The sequence below is a fragment of the Urocitellus parryii genome, chromosome 4, assembly GCF_045843805.1.
Source record: "Urocitellus parryii isolate mUroPar1 chromosome 4, mUroPar1.hap1, whole genome shotgun sequence".
Classification (NCBI taxonomy): domain Eukaryota; kingdom Metazoa; phylum Chordata; class Mammalia; order Rodentia; family Sciuridae; genus Urocitellus; species Urocitellus parryii.
The window spans coordinates 45,745,948-45,760,628 of NC_135534.1; the positions used below are offsets into that span (position 1 = coordinate 45,745,948).

At 37.5% G+C, this 14,681-nt stretch overlaps 1 protein-coding gene across 7 annotated transcripts in view; it reads left to right on the forward strand.

The window, feature by feature from the left end:
- The first annotated feature begins 596 nt into the window (after window positions 1–596).
- The window catches only part of Uevld (UEV and lactate/malate dehyrogenase domains), a 40,014-nt gene continuing 25,929 nt past the window's right edge, over window positions 597–14,681 (forward strand). For 4 of the 7 annotated variants that reach the window (XM_026414494.2, XM_026414496.2, XM_026414498.2 and 1 more), the window contains exons 1-4: window positions 605–721; window positions 8,014–8,098; window positions 10,879–10,944; window positions 14,190–14,353. In XM_026414494.2, the coding sequence (XP_026270279.1) occupies window positions 680–721; window positions 8,014–8,098; window positions 10,879–10,944; window positions 14,190–14,353 (357 nt within the window). In that variant the 5' untranslated portion in view covers window positions 605–679. Of the gene's footprint in view, window positions 722–6,848; window positions 6,932–8,013; window positions 8,099–10,878; window positions 10,945–14,189; window positions 14,354–14,681 lie in introns of all 7 variants that reach the window. The other 3 variants (XM_077797513.1, XM_026414495.2, XM_026414497.2) reach the window with 3 other exon arrangements.

Here is a 14,681-nt window from a genome sequence, read left to right on the forward strand (position 1 = left end):
CAGAAAATTATAGTATTCTCCATCTGTTCTTCACCTTCCTCTTCCAGACGACTGTATCCACTAATCTCCTCCCTCTCTAGTTTTCAAACTTTTGCCCTCCCTCCAACAGGGTTTTTTCTCTCTCAACCACTAACAGTTTTGGCAAAAGTCCAAAAAAAAAAAAAATGCATCACCTTCACTCTTATCTGTTACCTGACAAGACTCCTCCTGTTTTCCCTTTCTACTCTTTGAAATTTAGCTTTTAAATTTCCACTACCTCTTCCTCCCCATATCCTACTACAATTTTCGGTCTTGATTTTTTTTCTGGTACTCGGTTGAATTAAACACATTTCTACAAATTCGCGTGTTGCTTCTACGTCTTTTGCTACTTCTACACAAGTCCTTCCTACTCCTCTTTTCAGAACTGTCTGGGTTTCCTTCCAGCAAGCTGCGGGAGGTTCGCTTTCTGCCCACGCGGTTCTAGCCGCCCTTTCCTTACCTGACTGCTCAGCGCTTCAGCCTCTGGGCGGAGTCCCAGCTGAGCCTGCGGCGTTGAATGCGGCTGGAATTTCGTCTGGGAAGGGGCGGGCCCTTAGACTGCTAGGCAGGGTTGGACCTCCGCGGCTTCCGTCTTGGAGAGGTTGCGGAAGAAGGTACTGGGGCTGGGGTCCTAGAACCGTGCTCCGGGATCTGGCTAGAGATGGAGTTCGACTGCGAGAGTGTGAGACGGCTGCTAGGCAAGGTGTGAGCAGCCTGCTGGGCTGAGTCTGGGACGCGGGGATCGGGAGGGAGGGTGTCACCGCCCCTGAACGGGCTGCCGCGCCTCGCGTTACTCGGTTTGGAGCTGAGACCCACTGGTCTGAAGCCGGCTGTGAGCAGCGACCCCTGGGAGGCCACGGGATCTGAGGCCACCTTGCCCCACCGAGGCCTGGGCTTTCGCTCTACTCACTGCTCCCCAGTTTCTACCCGCAAGAGTGCTTCTCAGCCACGGTCTTTGCTGGCCTCAAACAGCCCCAGCACACACTGTCCCTGTGATCACGCCTTTTTGCTGAAATGGCCTGCTCTTTTTCCTCATCCTTTTTAAGACTCAGGCACTGCTGGAAGTCTGACTTACTTCTTCCTCTCATCTGCTTTCAAAAACATGTTACCACTTTGTGGAGTAATTATTTACAATTTTTTCTACTGTTGTGAGCTCTTTTGAAGGCAGGCACTGCGCTTTTCTGTATGCCCTTCACCTAGCGCTATGCCTGACAGCAGCATAGATGCTGAATAGCTGAATGATAGACCTGAGTAGATACAAGTATGAAGACAGAGCCCAGGAAAGATCCTTTTAATATTGAAAGGTTGAGGATGGGAGGAGTGATCCATAAATCTGGTGCCTGACTAGTGTGAGTTTCCAGTGAGAAGATTAAAGGCACCTCTGACCTCTTAGACCCCACCAGTTAGCAGTCTGAGAAAATTCTCATTTTCAGGAGTTTCCTCCTTAAGTGATTCTTAATATTTCCCTGTGCAGAAGTCATACACATAAGCTATTTTGTTGAACCTGCCTGACTTCTCTTTTGCGGGGGCATTTTGCACACCTCTGGGAGGTTTTGAAGCCTCAAGACTAAAATTATTTATATAATTGATTTGAATGAGTTTATTTATTGTGAAAGATGTAAATCTTGTAGGAAGAGAAGTATCATCATTCTTAAAATTACTACCCTTTCTGTCCCCTCTTTGAAGAATGTTAAATTAAAAGAACCAGTCTACCAAGTTATTCTGTTTGGTTGGTTCCCTTCCTCCCCCATACTGGAGGATTGAACCCAAGGCGCTTTAACGCCGAGCTACTTCCCTAGCCCTTTTTTGTTTATTTATTCTTTTGGGGTACTGGGAATTGAACCCAGGGGATTTTGACCATTGGGCCACATCCCCAGTCCTTTTTACTTTTTATTTTTGAGACAGGGTCTTTCTAAGTTGTTTTAGGACCAAGCCAAGTCGCTGAGGTTGGCCTCAAAACTTACCATGAGGCTCCTGCTTCAGACTCTCAGGTTGCAGGAATTACAGGAGAGCCACCACAGCTGGCTTCTTTTTACTTTTTATTTTAAGACAGAGTCTGGCTAAGTTGCCCTGGTTGACCTCTAACTTGGGATCCTCCTGCCTAGGCCTCTGCAGTAGCTGGAATTATAAGGGTACAACACCATGCCTGGTACTACCAAGTGTTAATGTGGGGAGGATGATCAATGTCCTCTATGGGAAGAATTGTTTAAAAAAAAAAAAAAAAAAAAAAAAAGCTTTGGTTGAACTGGAACAAAGGAAAATAGAGACAAAGATTTTCTTAAGGGTGGAAGTAGAATAGAGGAATTTATTATTATTATTATTATTAGACTCAGCTCCTCAAGAAGGCCTTTCTGTAATTTGGATATGCTTTATGTTGACTGATAATTTCCTGCCTCTACTTACTATTTGCATTCATATTTTTTTAATATCTCATTTTTACATGTTAATTATGAGATATTCATGCATACTATTGAAGAAGCTGATAGGCAGTTAAGTTATATCTTTTTTTTTTTTTTTCTTGATACTGGGGATTGAACTCAGGGTCACTCAATCACTGAGCCACATCCCCAGCCCAATTGTGTATTTTCTTTAGAGACAGGGTCTCACTGAGTTGCTTAGCTCCTCGCTTTTGCTTAGGCTAGCTTCAAACTTGCAATCCTGCCTCAGCCTCCTGAGCCACTGGTATTCAGGCACGTGCCACCAAGCCTGGCCAAGCTATATCTTTTTAAAATTAAAAAAATTCTTTTTAGTCATATACAACACCAGAGGACACCCTGACATAATCACAAAAGCATGTAATACAACCCACTCCAATTCAGTCCCCAGCACTGCCTTCCCCTGTCTTCCCTCCACTCCAGAAATCTCTCTTTAAACTATTTATGGTTTACTTTTTTTTTTTTTTTTAATTAGTGTCCTGTGGATATACCCAATGCTGGGACCCACTGTGCCACATCCATGCATGCATATGTAAAAGTTCGGTCAGATTCATTTCACTGTTCTTCCCTTTTCCTTTTCACATTCCACTGTTCTTCCCTTTTCTTCTTTCAATCCCCTTCATCTATTCTAATATTTCCTCATTTTGATGAAATTCCTTCTCCCTTTTTATTTTTTCTCTTTTCCTTTTCTTTTTAAATCTCTCTCTGATCCCTCATTTTGAATTCCCTTCTGCATATCAGAGAAAACATTCAACCTAGGACTTTTAAAAATTGCTAAAACATTGATGTGGCTGCAACACTGCAGTATGCTGATTTTAAATCTTTGGGATATATACCAAGGAGTGGGATAGCTGGTTCATATTGCTGGTTCCATTACTAGTTTTCTAAAGAATCTCCATAATGCTTCCAGAGTGGTTGCACTAATTTGTTCTCCCATCAACAGTGTATGAGTATACCTTTTTCCCCACATCCTCACCAACATTGTTATTTGTATTCTTTTTTTCACTTTTTTATTTGTTTTTTTTAGATATACATGACAGTAGAGTGCATTTTGACATACATACATGGAATATAACTTATTCTAATTAGGATCTCATTCTTGTGATTGTACATGATATGAAGTTTCACTGGTCACGTATATTCATACTGAACATAGGAAAGTTATGTCTGATTCATTATACTGTCTTTTTCCTACTCTCCTCCTTACTTCCTTCCCTTCATTCCCCTTTGTCTAATCCAATGAACTTCTGTTCTCTACCCTCACCTTATTGTGTGTTAGCATCCACATATCTGAGAGGACATTTGCCTTGATTTTTAGGGATTGGCTTATTTTACTTAGCACGATAGTCTCTAGATCCATCCATTTACTGGCAAATGCCATAGTTCCATTCTTCTTTATGACTGAGTAATTTTCCATTGTGTATATGTTCCACATTTTCTTTATCCATTCATTTGCTGAAAGGCACCTAGGTTTGTTCCATAGCTTGGCTCTTGTGAATTGATATGACTGCATCATAGTAGTATGCTGATTTTAAGTCCTTTGGGTATATACTGAGGAGTGGGCTAACTGGGGCAAATAGTGGTTCCATTCCAGGTTTTTAGAGGAATCTCCATACTGCTTTCCCGTGCACCAGTTTGCAGTCCCACCAGCAATGTATGAGTGCATCTTTTTCCTTACATCCTTGCCAACATTTATTATTCTTGATAACTGCAATTCTGACTTGAGTGAGATAGTTTTGAGTTGAATTTCCTAATTGCTGGAGATGTTGAACATTTTTTCATATTTTGTTGACCATTTGTATTTCTCCTTTTGAGAAGTATTTGTTTAGTTATTTTGTCCCTTTATTTATTTATTTATTTTTTTGTGTTACTTTTTTAGTTTGTTGTATATTTTGAATGTTAATGTCCTATCTGAGGAGTAGATGGCTGTTGTATATTTTGAATGTTAATGTCCTATCTGAGGAATAGGCGGCAAAAATCTTCTACAATTCTCTAGGCTCTCTTTTCATGCTTTTGTTACCTTTGCTGTTCAGAAGCTTTTCAATATGACACAATCCCACTTATTGATTTTTAATTTTATTTCTTACACTTTAGGAGTCTTGTTAAGGAAGTCAGTTCCTGTGCCAACATACTGGAGTGTTGGGCCTACATCTTTAGCAGCTGCAGGGTTTCTGGTCTAATTTTGGGTTTCATCCCAGGGATGCAAGGTTGGTTCAACATATGGTAATCAGTAAATGTAATTCACCACATAAACATATCAACCTCAAGAATCACATAATTACCTAAGTAGATGCAGAAAAAGCATTTGACAAAGTACAGAATCCATTCGTGTTTAAAACACTAGAGAAATGAGGCATAGAAAGAATTTACCTCAACATTCTAAAGACTATAAATGATAAACCTAAGGCCAACCTCATACTGAATAGAGAAAAACTGAAAGTATTTCCTCTAAAAATAGGAACAAGAAAAGAATACCCACTTTCACCACTGCTATTCAAGATAGTCCTTGAAATTCAGGCAGAGAAGGAAATGAAAAGGATACAAATAGAAAAAAAAGAGTTCAATTTTCTCTGTTTGCTGACAAACATGATCCTATATTTAGAAGATCCAAAAAACTCCACCAAAAGAATTCTAGAGCTCATAAATGAATTCAGCAAAGTAACAGGATACAAGGTCAACACTCATAAATCAGTCGCATTTCTGTACTCCAATGAGGAATCTGCCGAAAAAGAAATTAGGAAAATAATCCCCCCTTCACAAAAACCTAAAAAAACAAAACAAAACAAAACAAAACCTCTTGGGAATCAATCTAACACAAGAGTGAAGGATCTCCACAGTGAAAACTATAGAACATAAAGAAAGAAATTGAAGAAGACCTTAAAAGATAGGAAGCCTTCCCATGTTGTTAGGTAAAATTAATATTGTTAAAATGGCTACAGTACCAAAAGTACTACACTGATGCAACACAGTCCCCATCAAAATTCCAATGACATTCTTCACAGAACTAGAAAAGGAAGTTCTGAAATTAATTTAGAAAAATGAAAGAACCCAGTATAGCCAGAGCAATCCTTAGCAAAAAGAGTGAAGCAGGAGGCGTCACAATACTGGACCTCAAATTATTCTTCAGAGCTATAGTAACAAAAATAGCATGATATTGGCACCATAACAGGCATGAAGATCAATAGAATACAAGACATAAAGATACACCCACATATATACAGTTTTCTTGATACTAGACAAAAGCACCATAAACATACAGTGGAGAAAAGAGAGTCTTTTTAACAACCAGTGCTGGGAAAACTGGAAATCAATATGTAGAAGAATGAAATTTAACTCCTATCTTTCACCCTGCACAAAAGTCAACTCAAAGTGCATCAAAGACCTAGACATTAGACCCAAAACCCTGTAACTGCTAGAGATCTTTTTTACTAATGAAAAATTTAAGGCTCAGAGAAGAAACAAGATCCATTAACAGTCATTCCCCATTTTCTCTCAATCTCCCCCAATCCTAAACATCCACTAATCTATTTTCAGTTTCTGTGGATTTGACTAATCTGAATATTTCATATACATAGATCATATGATGTTTGATCTTTTGCACTGGATTTCCTTCGCTTAGCATAATGTTTTCAAGGTTCATCCATGTATCAGTACTTTGTTCCTTTAATGACTGAGTATTCCACTTTATGAATATGACACATTTTATTGGATAAATCCATCAGTTGATGGGCATTTGGATTGTTTTTGCTATTATGAATGAAGCTGGTATGATCAATTATATTCCATTATTTATGTGGATATGGTTACATTTTTCTTGGGTACATACCTAGGAGTGGAATTTCTGGATCATTTGATAACTCAATATTTAATATTTTGAAGAGCAGTTCTCACTGCTTTTCTAAAGTAGCAACACCATTTTATCACTAGCAGAGGTATATTTGTATGGAAGTTCTGATTTCTCCATATCTTCTCCAATGCTTGTTACTGTCTCATTTGGATTATAGCCTATCTTGATAAGACCATGAGTCCTTCAGCTTTCTTGTTCTTTTTCAAGACTGATTTGACCATTCTGAGCCCCTTAAATTTCCATATGCATTTTAGAATCAGTTTGCAAATTTTTATTTTAAAAAGCTAGCTTACATTTTGATAGGGATTGTGTTGAATCTGTTGGAGAATATTGCCATTTTAATAATAATCTAATCCACAAACATGGGATGTCTTTCTATTTATATAGGTCTATTTTATTTCTTTCAACAAGGTTTTGTGTTTCAATTTTGTACCATGTTGAATTTATTTCTAAGTATTTTATTTACAGAATATTAATATATCCTCTCTTTTTTCCTTTCACTTAATCCTTTCACAAGTCTCAGGAGTGGGTATTATTTCTCTTTGCAGAATAAGTTCAAAGAAATGAAATGATTTTGCCCACAAGGTAACCAAGATAGTATTTCTGGGAGGACTTCTTCATAAATGAGGAGGTAGTTCACTTAACATAACAGTAAATGCTTGCATGCGTTTGTTTTCCCTTTGTTTTTGTTTTGTTTTCTTTTATATTTGATATCAGAGATTGAACACTGGGGTGCTTTACCACTAAGCTAGATCTCCATTTCTTTTTATTTTGAGACAGGGCCCCTTTTAAGTCAGGCTGGCCATGAATTTGCGATCCTCCTGCCTTAGCCTCCTAAATTGCTGGGATTACAAACATGTGATATCATGCTGGCTTGTTTTCCCTTGAAACCCAGGATGCAGGTCAAGAAGTATGGGATGCGAAATCATGTCTCAAGTGAATGAAGTATTCAGAAAAGAGAAGTGGATCTTGCAGTACAGGAGAATGAACCCAGGAGCACTTTACCTCTGAGCTGTATCTCTAGCCCTTTTTATTTTGAAACAGGGTCTTTCTAAATCACCCAGGCTAGCCTGGGATTTCTAATCCTCCTCCCTCAGACTCCCGAGTTGCTGGGATTATAGGCATGTGATATTCTGCCTGGCTGACAACTGGATCTTGAATAGTGGTGATAGGTAATTCTTTCTGCCCTATCTCTTTTAGACTTCAGAAGATATTTGGAAGCGGTTTGATTTAGTAATTAAAGGCCCAAGTCCCGGCTTTGAGCTCTGGCTTCAATATTTTACTTGCTATCTGACTCAGCAAATTACTTTACTTCTCTAGATTTCCCTTTCTTCTATAAAATAGAGCAGTTGTGCTGGGTGCATTGGTGCACACCTGTAATCCCAGTGATTTGGGAGGCTGCTGCAAGAGAATCCCTAGACACCAGCCTTGGCAATTTACCAAGACCCTATCTCAAAACAAAAAATAAAAAGGGCTGGGATGTAGCTTAGTGGTAAAGTGCCCCTGGGTTTAATCCACAGTACTGCAAAAGAAAAGGCAGGGAAAAAGAGCAGTTGTAAGCCCAACTACTTCTTAGGGTCATGACTGGATCAGCATTCATGTTTATAATGTTCTAGGGCGTAGTGTGTAGTAAATGTTCAGTTAAGTGTTAGTTGTAATTGTTTTCTTACTCATAGATTAATTTTTATTCCATGCTCATTTTTTTCTTCTCAGTACAAGTTCAGGGATCTAACTGTGGAAGAACTAAAGAATGTAAATATGTTTTTCCCACATTTCAAATATTCCATGGATACCTACGGTAAGAATAATATTCTCTAATTTTTGCTGCCTTCTTTGAACTATTAATTTCTTGATCCTAAAGAACAGTAAAAATCATAATTTTTAATTTCTTTTTCTGATTTTTAACCACTTGTGATTTGAGGTCTGAGGAAATTTAAGTTAATTCAATATTATTTTGTATTAGTTTTCCGCCCCCAAAAACTGGGGATTGGATCCAGGAGCACTTTACCACTGAGCCACATCCCCAGCCCTTTGAGAAAGGGTCTTGTTAAGCTGTCAAGGTTGGCCTCCAATTTGGGATCCTTCTGCCAAAACCAGCCTCTGGATTGCTGGGATTACAGAATTGCCCATAGGCCTAGCTTTGAGGTTTTTTTGGGGGATGAGGTGGAGGAATGGTTGGTACTGGGGATTGAACCCAGGGGTACTTTACCACTGAGCTACATCCCCAACCCTTTTTATTTTTCAGTTTGAGAAGAGATCTCCCTAAGTTGCTTAGAGTCTTGCTAAAATAAATTACTTAGGGCCTTGATAAGTTGCTGAGGCTGGCCATGAACTTTTGATTCTTCCACCTCAGCCTCCCAAGTCACTGGGATTACAGCTGTGCACCACTGTACCTGTGTGTTATATTTTTATTGCTACTATAACAAATTAAAACTTACTGGTTTTTAAAAAACACAAGTTTACTATATTACGGTTTGTAGGCTAGAAGTCCATTAAGATTTTCTGTAGCTTATAAGTTTAACTGAGTTCCAATAAATGAGTCAGCAGGTCCTTTTTCCTTCGTGAACAATGTGGGTGGGGGCTACTTTTTCTTTCCCTTTTTCAGTTTCTAGAGGTAACCCAAATTCCCTGACTCTTGGTCTCCTTTCTCCATCTTCAAAGCCAGCAATGTTGCAAAGCCAGCATTCTTCCGTAGGCAAATCTCCCTCTAACTGCAGCTGGTAGAGGTTCTCTGATTTTAAGGACCAATGTGATTAGATTAGACCTACCCCAATAATGCAGGATAATTGAACCTTCTCAGAGGCCCTATTTTAATCACATTTAATAATTTGAAGAATGAATATTCACACATTTCCTCTAATGCATTTCTAGATTATTCTGTGTCCTTGAGTAATAATCCCTGTTCCATTCCTCTTTTCATTTTAGTTTTTCATGGATTGATGCCTTCACCCATTGTTACTTTCACTTATATAGTTCATGGTTACATTTGTACTTACATACTGTCTTGTCCTTGAGTTTTCTGACAGCCTGTGTTATAGTCTAAATGTTTGTAACCCCCCCAATTCATATGTTAAGTTCTGATCACCAGGTGATAGCATTAGGAGGTGGGGCCTTTAGTAGGCTCTTTGCAAAAGTCCTCATAAATAGGATTAGTGCCCTTATTAAAAGCAGCCTGAGAAAGACTCTTGCCCTTCCCTTATATATGGGCACAGTAAAAAGACTGCTGTCTGTGAATCAAGAAGCAGGTTTTCCCCAGAAACCAAATCTGCCAGCACCTTGATTTTGGATTTCCCAACCTCTAGAATTGTGAGAAATAAATTTTGTTCTTTAGAAGCTTCCCAGTTTATAGTAGTTTGGTATAGCAGTCAAAACAGACTAAGAGAGCCTGGTTTTCTCTTTCCCTTTTCTTTTTTTTTTTTTTTTAATTTTTTTATTAGTTGCTCAAAACATTACAATGATCTTGACATATCATACATTTGATTCAAGTGGGGTATGAATTCTTTTTTTTTTTCCACGTGTACAGATTGCAGTATCACATTGGTTTTACAGCCACGTTTATACATACAGCCATATTAGTGTCTATTGTATTCTGCTACTCTTCCTATTCTCCTCTTTCCCTTTTCTTATAAGTCATCAAAATCTATCTAGAATTTTTTCTTCCTCTATGGAAATAGTACAGTTACTATTGAGATGTTAAAAGGATTGCTTTCCAGTGCAGTTTGATTGTTTGAAACCCTAGAGAGTGGTCTTGGTATTTAGTCCTGAGATTAGGACATTGATTCTTCACGTGTCCCAGTTATTGATGGGAAAGTTGAAATTTCAGGGACGTAAATATTGAAAAAAGGTTGAGAATAATGGATTTAAAGAAACTAAGAGAGATAATTATTGATTTTTCTAAAAGGTTGCTTTGAAAAGTAAAGCTAACATTGATTATAAAAGTGATTATAACTGACTTGTTACATGTGACAATTATTTAATTTATTACTTTAAATAATAAAATTTAATGTTTGTTTTTGGCACTGGATATTAAACCCAGGGACATTTTACCACTGAGCTACATCCCCAGTCCTTTTTTATTTTGAGACAGGCTTTCACTAAATTGTTTAGGGGCTGAGTTGCTGAGGCTGCCTCGAAGTTGCAATCTTCCTCAGCCCCCTGAGTTGTGGGACTACAGGTATGCACCACTGTGCCCATCCATCCCTACATTTTATAATACTTTGATTCTTATTACGGGTTTTCACATCTTACATGAGCCTTATGACAGCTTCATGATGCAGATATCTTTATTTTATAGATGATAAAACTGAAGATCAGAGAGATTAAAGTAGCTAAAAGTCACACAGGCCTCTAAGAGGGGAGGTGGGTCTAGAACTTGGGATTTTAGTATCAAAGTTCTGTGTTTTTTTTTCAGTTGCCCTCACTGCTAAGTAAACAATATCTAGTGATTATCCCCTTATTGTCATATATGTACTGATCCGGGTGTTTAGAGATTGTGGATGTATGTGGATGTGCATTTATATACTTTAATATAATTCTTTCTACTTCTGATTTTACATTTTGGCACTTTTTTTCTTCCAGTTTTTAAAGATAGTTCCCAGAAAGACCTGCTGAATTTTACTGGTACTATTCCTGTGATGTATCAGGGTAAGTATGGGAAGAAAGAAAATGTGGGAGTTTTCTAAAAGAGCAGTTCATTTAAACTTACACAAACTTACATTTGTTTATACCATAACATTCTCAAAGTATTTCCACATAAGAGATCTATTTAGAACCTTACTGGATCTGACAGGATTCTGTCCTAGTCAAGGAAGACCTAGATTAAACTTTTTTTTTTTAATATTTATTTTTCAGTTTTAAGTAGATACAATATCTTTATTTCATTTTTATGTGATGCTGAGGATCAAACCCAGTGCCTCACATGTGTTAGGTGAGCACTCTACCACTTGAGTCACAACCCCAGCCATAAATTAAACTTTAATTCAACAATTATTTATTGTCAACTATGTGCCCATGACTCTAGTAGGTTCTGGGTTACAAAACAGATCAAGATAGCTAGGGGTGATGGTACATACCTGTAATGCCAGCAACTGGGGAAACTGAGGCAGGAGGATTGCAGGTTTGAGGCTAGCCTCAGCAATTTAGCAAGACCCTGTCTCAAAAAAAAAAAAAAATCTTAAAAGAGGCTAGGGACATGAAAATCCTGTGGTACAGAGTTCCTGAGTTCAATATCTCATTATGAAAAAAAAAAAAAAAAGGAAGAAGAAAAAACAATGAAAAGAGAATTTAGACAGACATGGATCTGCCCTTGGGATGAGTGATTTCTGTTTTCCATAAGAAAATACAGGAATCTCACCTTCTTCTCCTTATAACTCTTGTGTTTTTTGTTTGTTTTTTTCCTCTCCTCCTCCTCCTTTTATATGCTGTAGCATTGTTCCCATTCCATAGGTGAAACTGAATCTTAGTCTGCTCAAGTGATTTACCTAAAACCACTTGGTACTGTTATACAGACTCCAGTGTTTTTGAAACACAGGGGTAAACATTTTAGGATGACCTGACAGGCTAAAATAGTTAAGTATTTGCCCAAAAAGAAAAGGAAAAAAAATCACTAACTTCTATAGTTAACTGTTGTTTGTCTAGACCTACTCTGTTCAAAATGGCTAACCTTTTAGTATCATGGGAGGTTGCTTATATATGTGCTTTGAATAACAGCAACGAAGCTTTAGTTCCAAAATATTTCTCTGAAGTGGCACCCAAAATTCCATCATTAAAAAATTAATAATTTTAAAATGCAAATCATCACAATAAGAAAAATATCCCAAAGTACTAATGTACAGTGCTGTGGTTATTAGAAATTCAGTAAATACTTGTGGAATGATTGAGTTAGTTTACTTGATTACTGATTAAAGGGTTTAGGAATAAATGAGCTTAGTGGCATTTGAAAGAGGAGGTGCACTGAACAGAGAAGGAAATGGAAACCAAATAAGGACAGAACAGTGGAGCTTACTGTCTCTGGAAAGGGTTCAGCATTGTAAGAAGGGAATATATTTCCCAAAAGACAATTTTGGGAGACTTCTTTCAAGGTTGGTACTTGTAGCTCCTAGACGATCATAATTCCTTAATTACCCTCTTCCTCTATGATGACCAAGAGGTACATTCATATTTTGTTCTTCCTCTGTGTATGTTTCACCATTGATATTTCCTTTGGCACTGGGTAGGCATTCAGGAAATGGATAGGAATTCAGTTTGTTTTAATGCATAGCTGGTAATAAGTGAAAGTAGCCATTCTTGTCCTGAGCAGCATGTTCAAGTACAGTGAAAGATATCTGCAATAGGACTATGAAAACAGGAATAAATTTTTAAAAAATAATAAAATCAATAAAAAAGAATACAGGAATAAATATTGAGATATAATAATGTTCTACGCTGGCTAAGGTAATTTATTAGATTTCTAGTCTAAGTTTAGTTTTCACTTACACTGAGTTTAGCTTTGAGCTTTCTGGCAACTAAGGCAGTAAGGGTTATTTGGCTCTTGGTAGACATGTTCTATGTTGGAAGAGCATATGTTCAAGTATCTATCTCACCCTTTTGAGTGGCGGAGTCGGGGGATGAAGGAGAGATTGAACCCAGGGGCACTTAACCACTGAGCCACATCCCCAGTTTTTTTGTATTTTATTTAGAGACAAGAGTCCACTGAGTTGCTCAGGGCCTTGCTAAATTGCTGAAGCTGGCTTTGATCCTCCTGCCCTTAGCCTCCCAAGTTGCTGGGATTACAGGCATGAACCATTGTACCCAGCTTCCCCCTTGTATTAAATAGTTGATTTTCTTTAATCCAAGTGCTGGGAGTTGAACCCAGGGCCTTATTGATGCTAAGCAAGCTCTGTACTATTGAGCTGTGCTCCATGACCAATTAAGTAGATTTTTTTTTAAAAAATCTCATTGTAGTTATCATTTACAGACCTTTCTCCTTCTATAAAGAATACTGCAAAAGGGATGTTTTTTTGTTTGTTTGGTTTTGGGGTTTTTGTTTTTTTAGTTTTCCAACAAATGCATAGGCCATTTGCATCAAAATCTTTGGAGTATGTATGTGTGGACATGGATATTATTTAAAACGCACACACTTTGGGGCCTGATCCCATGTCTAAATAAATCTCAATCTCTGGAGATAAGTTCCAAGAATATGCATATTTTCCAAGTTCTTCAGATAATTCTTATGTTCACTAAAATTTAAGAATCACTGGGTAAGGTGACTCTTAAGATTATTTTCAGCTCTATGTTCTATATGTCTAACTCAGCGTATGGGTTATTATATCTGCAATTTTTTAGCTCATTGAGGGCAAATATCAAACTCCAGTTAGTCATTCATTAATTTTTTTCATTTGTTCATTCTGATTCATAAGAACCATTTATTAAGCAGGTAGTATGTTATATACTGTACTTGGTGCTGGGGATATAGAAATGAATGAAACATGAATTCTTTCTAGAAGTTTACAATGTAATAAATACAGCCTGGTAAGTGAATAATCTCAGTATAGAATAAATACAAAGAGAGATATCCAATACCTTTCAAGGAAGGTACAATATCTGTTTTGGTTGGACAAAGAAAATTACATAGAAAAGATGTATCCCAAACTTCTTGTATAGTAGAACCTGTAAATATTGATTGAATTAAATTGGATGAGCTGGCCATTGTCTTAATTTCCTCATGTTATGTTAGTGCTTTAACAGGAACATATTTCCAATGTGCATGAAATGAGGGAGATGGATCTTGATTTATTTTAATCCTTTGTATGTAAACTTGACTTAACTACCTATTTCTTAAAAATGCCACCTTGTTGTATCATAAATATGATGTATATGCTTCTTATTTTTGCTTATTTTATCTCAAATAGGTCATACATATAACATACCAATCCGTTTCTGGATTTTGGATTCTCACCCTTTTGCTCCCCCCATTTGCTTCTTGAAGCCAACTGCAAATATGGGAATTTCCATTGGAAAACATGTGGATGCACAAGGCAGAATATACTTGCCCTATCTCCAAAACTGGAGCCATGTAAGATCAATTTGGATTTTCTTCAAAGTTTTTATTTTTTCTGAATATTTGCCTTTGATTCTGATAGTAAAAATAAGCATACTACTGTATTTACTTCAATTACATTCTTCATATGATCTTTAAAGTAATTTAAAATTGAGTTCTCTAGGATCAGCCAAGTCCCAGAATACAGATGACAACAGCCTATACAAAGCTGCTGTCTCTAGGTCCAGGAGCCAGCTGTCATTTACCCCTTGTCTTTTTATAGCTGTTTGCTAATTGAGAAAGCACATGAAAAGCTTCTAGCAGGATGTTGGAGACTTATTCCTACCCCCACCCTATTAAAGAT